At 38.5% G+C, this 10817-nt stretch overlaps 2 protein-coding genes across 2 annotated transcripts; both read left to right on the forward strand.

Moving 5' to 3' along the window:
- Positions 1–497: 497 nt before the first annotated feature.
- On the forward strand, positions 498–5423 carry LOC110715024 (homocysteine S-methyltransferase 1-like). Its single transcript, XM_021893592.1, has 7 exons — positions 498–898; positions 1067–1123; positions 2967–3172; positions 3339–3468; positions 4654–4857; positions 4961–5032; positions 5158–5423. Exons 1-7 carry the CDS (start codon positions 719–721, stop codon positions 5305–5307), a joined length of 999 nt encoding a protein of 332 aa, XP_021749284.1. The 5' UTR covers positions 498–718; the 3' UTR covers positions 5308–5423.
- Positions 5424–6766: 1343 nt separating this feature from the next.
- On the forward strand, positions 6767–9915 carry LOC110715025. The gene is made up of 2 exons (XM_021893593.1): positions 6767–8084; positions 8324–9915. Exon 1 carries the CDS (start codon positions 6903–6905, stop codon positions 8070–8072), a length of 1170 nt encoding a protein of 389 aa, XP_021749285.1. The 5' UTR covers positions 6767–6902; the 3' UTR covers positions 8073–8084; positions 8324–9915.
- Positions 9916–10817: the final 902 nt, after the last annotated feature.

A 10817-nucleotide genomic window follows, 5' to 3' on the forward strand; every position in this document is an offset into this window, starting at 1 on the left:
AAATAGTATATGTGTTTAAAATGTTTAGAGGTTTCAAGTTTTTAATATATTTTCCATAAATTTTATAATTATATAGTATATTTTTCGTAAATATTTTAATATGTACATTTGTATATACACATATGTATAGTAATAAATAATCAATAAATAATCAAAGATCACTAATCCATAGTTAAAAATCACTAATTAATAAGTTTAGTTCAGTTCAGTTCAGTTCAGTTCAGTTAAGCTCAGTTCAGTTCAGCTGAGTTTAGTCAATCAGAACAGGCCCTTAGTGTCACTTTTGTCAAATTTATCAATGAAGCATAAATAACTTTTATATATGTCAAGGTAACTTTTGTGTGTTTTAGTGTAACTTTTACACATTTTATTGTCGCTTTATAATGGATGTTAAGTAATTTACCGAACATCCGTTTTATTTAAAAGTTTGTCCTATAAATAACACCCAATAATATTCTGTACTTAATATTTTAGTTAAAAAGAGATAATGTATTTGGACTAATTCTAATGAATAATGCTCATATGACTGACCAGGTGAGAAACCACAAATAATTTTCAATTCAAAAACAAAATAAAAGCACAACAAAACACATGCGTTAGCGTCACCTTAAATTCTTCCATGTCTACTCTTCTTTAAGCTTTCTCTTATTAACTCATACCTTCACCTACATTCTAGAGAGAGAAATATAGAAAGAGAAAATATAGAGAGAGAAAATCAATGGGTAAAGAAGAAGCAACAGCAGCAACGACATTGCTAAAAGAAACCATAGAAAAAGCTGGAGGATGCGGTGTTATTGATGGTGGACTTGCTACTCAGCTTGAAATTCACGGCGCTTCTTTCGATGATCCTCTTTGGAGCGCCGTTTGTTTGATCAATGATCCTCATCTTATCAAAAGGGTACTTTATTTTTATTTTTTTATAATTTTTATTTTTAATTTTGTCAATATTAATGGAAATGTTATTGTAAATTAGATCGTACACTCGAGTGCATAATGCGGGTTTTTATAAGTAAATGAGAATGTAGTTGAGGTTAAATGTGTTGATTGGTTTTAATTTTATTTGTAGGTTCATTTGGAATATTTGGAAGCTGGTGCAGATGTTTTGGTTACTTCATCTTATCAGGTTACCATTTTTTGTATTTCTTATTCATTTTTTTATTACATTGTTCTTGAAATTTTATTTAATTTGTTTTTATTTTTGCTATTATAGATTTTGATTTGTTTTTACAAAAATGTTGGTGTTGGTGTTGTTGATGTTGTTGGTGTGGTAGGTTTAAAATCAAAAGGGGTAACATTTCAATTGGGTTGGTGTGTCTTGGAAAACTACAACGATTGACTGGAATTGAGGAACATGGTTAACATGATATTGTGATTTGAACTAATTATATAATTTGAACTACTAACAAAAATATGAAAGTTATTTATGTAATATATTGTGGTAACGGTTATAGAATCATCATTATATTATGAACTTCCTGTCTTTCCTGTTTCATTCATATACTCCGTAAAAAAATAAATAAATAAATAAAAATAAAGAGTTGTGATAGATGCTGCTGAAATGTTAATTTGATATTGCTTAAAAACTACTTTAAGTCATTACAACAAAAATGGTTGGTGAAATTGGTAAAATTTATGTGTTGACAAACTCTTTTTGGAATCAAAGAATTTCTTGTGCTGAGAACTTTGACCTTTGACAAGGGAGAGAAAGAATTTAATGACACGGTTTTCTTGGACTTTGGATTGATTTTAAAGATTCAGTTTATTACAGGAACGTAGGAAGGAAAATTGTATAATGGGTCTTTTTCCAAAGTTTAAAGATTTAAGTATTTCTTTGCTTTATGCTATGTCTCCATCAGTTTGGTCGTAGAGGCTTACCATTTGCACCCGCTATTGTTGCTTAAAAGTATTACCATCTTTTTTATTCTTACCACTGTCCTAGATGTTCTGCTCCCAACTTGATTGCTCCAGTTAAGTTGTATTCTACCGATGTAAGATAATTATAATAATTCAGTACACTCAATCTTCAACATGATTATCAGCAAATTAGGATAGATAAGGTCATAATGCTGATGTTATTGTCAGCATAGAACTACAAAGATGTTGTGGGACATGGGTGTGATGAAACAACATCATCATAGGAACGGCCTAAGAACACTTATATGCTTGGATAGCCATGTAAAGGGTCTTGTAAATGAGGCCTTGAATGGTTTGCATTGGTATATATTGGAAAGTAACCGTATTTTTCATTATCCTAGTTGTGTTGTGTCCAATTGTCCACAATACTAGGAAGGTTTATATATTGAGAATAGCCAAAAGACCTTAATGGATGTATGGCTTGCACCTTCTTGAAGCCATATAACTGTAATAACTCAACTAATCTGTTTTCTAGAATTGGTAGATCAACTAACTCATTAACCAACAGGTAAATTCTAATGAGGAAGTTTTCTTACATTACCTACAATTTACCCATTAGGTTAGACTTGGACAAAATCATCAGTATTACTGTAGCTGGTGACAGTGAGGGTGAAGATGGTTTATAGATTGAGAATAGCCAAAAGACCTTAATGGATGTATGGCTTGCACCTTCTTGAAGCCATATAATTGTAATAACTCAACTAATCTGTTTTCTAGAATTGGTAGATCAACTAACTCATTAACCAACAGGTAAATTCTAATGAGGAAGTTTTCTTACATTACCTTCAATTTACCCATTAGGTTAGACTTAGACAAAATCATCAGTATTACTGTAGCTGGTGACAGTGAGGATGAAGATGGATTATGTGATAGAGAAGGTAACCTGAATGTCATAAAATGTATTCTTTCTTGGACCTAGGGCTACTTTCGTGTGACATGAAACTTGATGAAGTCTTTTTAGATTGTATATACTAGGGTTATGGGTCGTGGTAAGGTTAACTTTGAATTGATCTGTCTAAAACTCTAACCTTAAGATGTTTTACCTCTTACAGGCAACCATTCCAGGATTTCTGTCAAGGGGCCTGTCAATGCAAGAAGCAGAGTCATTGCTGGAGAAGAGTGTAAGATTAGCTATTGATGCCCGTGATGAGTTTTGGAATGCTGTTAATAAGAAGTCTGAAAATAGTTATAATAGGGCCTTGGTGGCAGCATCAGTAGGCAGTTATGGAGCTTATCTTGCTGATGGCTCAGAATACAGGTGATTTCTTTGTGAATCAACTAATCTTGCATCAATTCTCCGAATATATGATTTCCTGTTCTGATTTCAATTTACTAGCTTTGATGTAAGCTGGTGGGAATTTTCTATGTATATATACGATTATACGGTGATCTAAATTTTAAATGTAAACCTCTCTTTGTTGCAGTGGACATTATGGACAGAATATTGATGTGGCGAAACTAAAGGATTTCCATAGGCGAAGAGTACAAGTTTTAGCTGGAGCTAGGCCGGACATATTAGCATTTGAAACAATTCCCAACAGACTTGAAACTCAGGTTTGATGTTCCTGACCAAATATATTGTTGATTTGTTGATGTATTCCAATATTCCTTGTAAATGGCTCTAGTACCTCTAAGATATTGTCAATGTCTAGTTTGTACAATTGTCCTCAACAAATTTAGAGGGAGAAAAAATAATAATAACTGACTTAGATATCTTCAGAAATTACTCTTTATCCATTTCAGAAATTATATTCGAAATGATTTCAGATGCCTTTAGGTGACTTACTCTGACACTGATATTGTTATAATCATGATACATCTCTAAATAAAAGGCCAGATCGAACATCAAAAGACACTAATAAGGCGATAATGAGACATGAATCATCTTGACTTCTTGATGTTGAGATAGTACTATCTGATTATTTTATTTGCTCTTGGAGTAATTTGCCTCATTGCTAGAATATGTCCAAGGAACTGGATTCTTGGATCTTGAGGGGGCTGTTAGTTATTTCCAATGGAAGATGAATGAAGAAGAAATAATGTCACTTAATTTGCTGTACACTTTGGTAAATTGATTGGGTTTGGGAACTCAATTCACTGTCAAGAGCTGTTAAACTGTTCCAAAAGTTTATCACTTTACCAATTCACATGTTAATCTTATTCTGAGAGAAGATTTGCTAGTATTCAAGAAAGCTATCAAGTTCTTATTTTGGTGTGTTCGACTTGAACTCAAATCACTTTCTGGGTCTTGTATAATTCTTCTTACATGACAGGCACTTACCAGTTTGTCAAGTGTCGTTCCCGTGTATTTTAAACACCTGTTATCGCCGAATTTAGTTTACAGTGGAGAAGGTGGAAAACAAAGGGATTAGACAGAACTCACTGAAGTAGTAACTAGTGCAGGATAGATAATAAGTTCAATAATTCTTTTTTCTAGGCAACTATACAATGCTAATTGAAAAGTAAATAAAAAGGAATGAGTATGTGAGTAGAGCTTTGATCTCTCTTCGGTTTCTGGTTTAATGCGTTTTCATTACAGTTCATTTGCAAAGGATTGTTCTGATGTCATTGACGGGCCAAACTGGATATGTGATGTTTAGGATAAATATATGTACTTTGCAATTAAGCTCCCCTCACTGTATATCAAACATCTGTCATGTGTGAAAATGTCTGCAACTATTCTCCGTGACTTATGAGAAAATAACCTGACACCCCCACAATTGCAATATTAATTTGCAGGCCATTATTGAGTTGCTTGAGGAAGAAAATATCAACATCCCGTCATGGATCTGCTATAGCTCAGTAGATGGCGAGCATGCCTCATCAGGAGAAAGCTTCGAAGAATGTCTCAGTGTTATCAATAAGAGTAAGAAAGTTGCAATAGTTGGAATAAACTGTGCACCGCCACAATATGTTGATGGTCTAATTCGCAAATTTAAGAAGGTATACTGCATCAAATTTTACATATATCTGCTTAAATTCTGCCAGAGTTATTATTATTATTTTTTTAATGAGATTCTCATTGCCTTCTTTCTCCAATTTACAGCTGACAGACAAGTTGATAGCAGTTTATCCAAACAGTGGTGAGACATGGGATGGCAAAGCAAAGAAATGGCTGGTGAGGCACTGGTTTATGCTTCCTCTAATCTATGCATGTTTTTCATTATTCCTGACTTAACTGGTATTCGAATCTCAAATTGTTGTTTCTAAATGATCTCTGTGCTGTTTGTTTGAATATTACAGCCACCCAAATGTTCGAAGGATAATGATTTTGGGTCGTTAGCTATAAGATGGCGTGATTCAGGAGCTAAACTTATTGGTGGGTGTTGCAGGACATCGCCTGCAACTGTTCGGGATATTTCTAAAGCCATGAAGACAAACCTTGATTTGTAATGTTTTTGTTTTTAAACATTAGTTTACTTGTGCAATTCCTATAAACATCTTGATATGTTTGCTATTCTTTTGTCACTTGCTCCCTAGTCAGTAGTAACTCCCTTTGTTTCACGTTATTCTTTCCGCTTTTGATCATTTTTGTCTCACCTCCTATTCACAAGCATCAATAGTGAAGATGCCACCCTTTCACCACTTCTTACATTTTAGTGATTTTACCCTTGGCAAAATGAGTATTTTAAATGGCAGGACTTTGCAAATCTTATTAATGTTAATAGGTACTAGACCTGGCAATCCTAATCCTGAACCGACCCGAATGACTCGAAACCAGTGACCCGAAATTGACCCAAAACCCGAATCAACCCGACCCGACCCGAAGTGGAACTGACCCGACCTTGACTTGAGAACCAAAATGACCCAACCCAAAACGACCCGACCTAAAGTTGACCCAAGACCTGAAACGACCTGACCCGATGTTGCCTAGACCCGAAAATGACCCAACCTTTAACTTCTTTTAGTAAATAATTATATAAGTTACAAAAAGTTTATAATAGGAAATTATACATAATAGACCCAACAATATCTTACGTGACTACATTGACTTTCATATAATAGCTAAAAAAAAATTGTCAAAGTGAGATGTGTGAATAGTGCAAAATGTTAAATCGCTAAGAGTAATTTGGGACGGAGGGAGTATTAAAACTAAGATCAATAAGAGAGTGAGGTATAACTCAATTAGTTAGAGCATCCCTCTTAGTTTCATGAGTTCCTGAAATTGATTCCGAGTCTAAACACACACACAAAAAAAGTCAAACAATTACTATATTCCATGAAAAAATAGCCTTAATAAATACTAGTATATTGAGTTTTCCGTCAATAAATAAATAAATATATGTATAGAGTTGAATTTAACCAATGAATCACCCGAATATTACTCGACTCGAAGTTGACCCGAAAATTGGACTCAAAAATTGACTCGAACTGACCCGACCAGAAAATTAACCCGCCCCAAACTGACCCGACCCAAACTTGACCCGACCCGAAGTGCTGACACGAGACCCGATTATTAGTCGACCCAAAATCAACCCGAAACCCGAAATGACCCGACCCGACACGAACTTGACCCGATAACCTTTTGATCCGAACTTGACCCGACCCATACGCGACCCAAATGACCCATTTGCCAGGTCTAATAGGTACTCCGGTTTTAATCTTAAAAAGTACTCTGTATAATTAATCACAAATAATGATCAACTTCTTAATTCTGTAAAACATGTTGATTTATGACCATTGACTAATACTTTGGACTGAGTTGAGTTTTGAATAACTAAACATTATACAAATATCAATACTTACAACTTTACAAGCTACATCAACCAAAACTATTAGCCTATGTAAATGTGTAGTTGTGTATTTACTATAATTGATTTTCATTCCCAATGTACTCTGTATATATACTCACATACTAAGCAATGAGAAGGCACGGAACATATTCCTACATGGTATCAGACAAGGTTTAGGGTTCCTGTCTTTTCGTCTCCTCCTTCTCATCTCTTCTCTGCTTTCTGCCTCCCATCCTCTTCTCTTCTTCTGCTGCCATGGCCCAAGAACAGCCAAAATCTTTCCCTTTTCACCCTGCTATAGCCGTCAATAACATCAAAAGTGTCATCCCCATTACATTGGAAATGAAAAATGTTCTCTATTCTTCTTGGGCTAAATTATTTAAGGTTCACGCACATGCATACGACCTTATCGATCACATTATCCCACCTCCTGACAAAGAAGAACCAGCCGACCCAGCTGTTTGGAAGCGCCTTGATGCTATTGTGCTTCAATGGATATATGGGACTATATCCAACGACCTTCTTCAAACCATCTTGGTCCCAGATTCCACGGCTCAACAAGCGTGGGAACGCTTTCGTGATATCTTTCAAGATAACAAAAGCTCTCGTGCGGTGCAATTGGAGGGATTGTTCTCTAGCATCGAGATGAAAGACTTCCCTAATGTCTATGCTTACTGTCAACGGGTAAAAATTCTAGCCGACCAACTTGCTAATGTTGGTGCTCCGGTCAACGACCATCGTTTGGTGTTAACCCTTATTCGCGGTCTTCCGAAATCCTATGACGGTGTTGCTACTATCCTCCACCAATCAGACCCTCTGCCTTCCTTCTATAAGGCACGGTCCATGCTCACCCTCGAAGAGTCTCATCTTGCGGACCAAGCTGCCAGTGAAGCAATTGTGGCTGGCTCCGCCCTCATAGCTGCTAGGCTGGAACCGACTCCGCTTCATATCACAATGACCCCTCCCCTGCTTCTGACTCGCAAAATCGCTCATCTCACCGTGGACACAAATCTCAGGGTCGTGGAGGTCGCCACCGCGGCGGCGGCGGTCGTGGCCGCGGCCGGAACAACAACCACCGCGGGGGTGGACAGCATAGCCACGGCGGTGGTAATAATAACAACAATCAACAACAGCAACAATGGAAATCGTGGGCTCCTTGACATCAATACCCACCATGGGCTCCATGGGCTCAGCAAAATTGGGCTGCTCCACCATGTCCCTACCCAAAAGCCTCATGGACTCGCCCTTCTGGGCCGCGCCAGCAAGGTGTACTGGGACCTAGGCCACAACCGAAAGCTTTCTCTGCCCACACACCTCCTCCTTCAACCTATGCTCCAACCGACATCGAAAGTGCTCTTCACACTCTTTCCCTCACTCCGCCGGACGAGGGGTGGTACATGGACACCGGCGCCACCTCCCATATGACTTCAAACCAAGGTACTCTCCAATCTTATTCTAATTTGAGCAACATTCATCGTAATATAATTGTTGGTAGTGGGCATTCTATTCCAATTCATGGCATTGGCAACACCTCTCTTCCCCCACCTCTACCTCCCTTATCCCTAAATAATGTTCTTCATGCTCCCAAGTTAATTAAAAATCTGATTTCGGTTAGAAAATTCACTTTTGATAATTGGGTATTAATTGAGTTTGACCCGTTTGGTTTTTCTGTGAAGGACATTCCGACGGGGACAACCATTTTGCGATGTGAGAGCTCCGGTGATCTCTACCCACTCACCAAAGCCGCACCCACTGCCCTTTGCTCTTCCACATTTCCCGCAATCTCCCCCTCTCTTTGGCATGATAGCCTCGGCCACCCCGGCACTAATATTTTGCAAACTCTTAGAAAGAACAATTTTGTTGAATGTAATAGACTTTTAAATGCTTCTATTTGTTCTTCATGTCCTCTTGGTAAACATGTGAAATTGCCATTTTATCCATCTATGTCAACTACTTGCATGCCTTTTGATATTGTGCATAGTGATCTTTGGACGTCCCCAAAAGTTAGTTCGGCCGGACATATGTACTATGTGCTATTTTTGGATGATTTTACTAACTTTCTTTGGACTTTCCCTATTTGCAAAAAATCTCAAGTTTACTCCTATTTTATGCAATTTCGTGCCTATGTCACTACCCAATTTGAGAAACAAATTAAATGTTTTCAATGTGACAATGGAAAGGAGTATGACAATGAGTCTTTTCGTATTTTTTGTGAGCAAAATGGTATGCTCTTCCGCTTCTCTTGTCCCCACATATCTTCCCAAAATGGCAAGACCGAACGAAAAATAAGAACCATAAATAACATGGTCCACACCCTCCTTGCTCACTCATCCATGCCTCCCTCTTTTTGGCATCATGACCTTCAAATGGCCACATATCTCCATAACATCCTACCCTCCAAAACTATCAAATCTAAATCTCCAACTCAAGTTCTCTACCACAAAGACCCATCATACTCTCATTTACGGGTTTTCGGATGTTTATGCTATCCTCTCTTCCCCTCCACTTCCATAAATAAACTCCAAGCCCGCTCCACTCCTTGTGTGTTACTTGGCTATCCTCCAAACCATCGTGGCTACAAATGTTACGACATGTCTACTCACAAAATTTTTGTCTCTAGGCATGTGATCTTTGATGAAACACAATTCCCATTCTCTAAAATTCACACTCCCTTAGCCCATACCTATGACTTCTTAGATGTTGGGCCCTCTCCTCATATTATCCACCACTTGAGTCAAGCCCAACCTGCCAATCCCATTCCCACTGTCCATGTCCCAAACCCACCTCCCTCACCGTCAGGCTCAGCCCAGCAGCAAGTGGGCTCCCCTTCACAGCCCACTATCACCACTCCCACCTCAATACCTCCTGATTACCCACGGCCTTCCATACCAGCCCAGGACCAAATCCGCAGCAACCCACCTCCACCAAAAATGGCTACAAGAAGCACTCATGGGATCTTTAAGCCCAAACGCCAATTCAACTTAACTGCTTTTTCCACCCCTTCTCTTCTTCCAAAAAATCCAATTGCTGCCCTATCCGACATGAATTGGAAAAATGCCATGCTTGATGAATTTGATGCTTTAATTAAAAATAAGACATGGGAGTTGGTGCCCCGCCCGCCAAATGTTAATGTTATACCTTGTATGGGGCTATATCGCCACAAGAAAAATGCTAATGGTGATTTTGAGAGGCACAAAGCCCGTCTTGTTGTTAATGGCAGGAATCAACAGGTTGATGTGGACTGTGATGAAACATTTAGTCCCGTGGTCAAGCCCGCTACCATCCGAACCGTCCTAAGCGTTGCTTTGTCCAAGTCATGGCCCATTCATCAAATGGACGTTAAAAAATGCTTTTCTAAATTGTAGTCTTGACGAAACGGTTTATATGCACCAACCACCGGGCCTCTAGAAATCCCTCTCATGTTTGTCTTCTCAAAAAGGCACTTTACGGGTTGAAACAAGCCCCAAGAGCTTGGTACCGCCGATTTGCCAACTTTGTCTCCACCATCGGGTTTATTCACAGCAAATCCGATCATTCCCTCTTCATATACTCACATGGCAAGGAAATTGCATACATACTCCTATATGTCGACGACATAATTCTCACCACATCATCCAAAGCTCTTCAGTTGTCTATCATGGCCAAGCTTCACTCCGAATTCGCAATGAAGGATCTCAGTATCTGTTGTGCGACAGCGGAAGCAAAGGTCGAAAACAAACAAGAAAACAATAAAGAAATTCAATGCAAACAATAAGAACAACACCAAGAATTTACGTGGTTCACTATCGATGTGATAGCTACGTCCACGGGCACCGAGATCGAATGATTTCACTATAAACTGCAAAGATTACAAAGATGATTCTTGTATTTCTCAAGAACGGCTCTCACTCTCTCTCTCTTAACCCTTATACTAATATTAGGGAGGTTTTATATTAATCCCTAAAATAAAAGATACTTGGGCAAAAAGATAACATAAAAGATAACTTTAAATCGTAAAATCCGCGTCTCCGCATTTTTCCTTCTCCGCCCGGTCAGACCGGGCAAGGTCTGCCCGATCGGGCGCGAGAAGAAAACTCCATACGAATGCTTCAACGTATCCAACCCCCACCGCCCGGTCAGACCGGGCAATGTCCGCCCGGTCGGCGAAGGCCGCCCGGTCGGGCGAAGGCT

The sequence above is a fragment of the Chenopodium quinoa genome, unplaced genomic scaffold (assembly GCF_001683475.1).
Source record: "Chenopodium quinoa cultivar QQ74 unplaced genomic scaffold, ASM168347v1, whole genome shotgun sequence".
Taxonomy (NCBI): domain Eukaryota; kingdom Viridiplantae; phylum Streptophyta; class Magnoliopsida; order Caryophyllales; family Amaranthaceae; genus Chenopodium; species Chenopodium quinoa.

Coding starts and splice junctions, on each gene's coding strand:
- LOC110715024 (XM_021893592.1), top strand. CDS start 719: ATGGGTAAAGAAGAAGCAACAGCAGCAACGACATTGCTAAAAGAAACC. Junction 3,173..3,338: donor GCTGATGGCTCAGAATACAG/GTGATTTCTTTG, acceptor TCTTTGTTGCAG/TGGACATTATGGACAGAATA. Junction 5,033..5,157: donor GCAAAGCAAAGAAATGGCTG/GTGAGGCACTGG, acceptor TGAATATTACAG/CCACCCAAATGTTCGAAGGA.
- LOC110715025 (XM_021893593.1), top strand. CDS start 6,903: ATGGCCCAAGAACAGCCAAAATCTTTCCCTTTTCACCCTGCTATAGCC.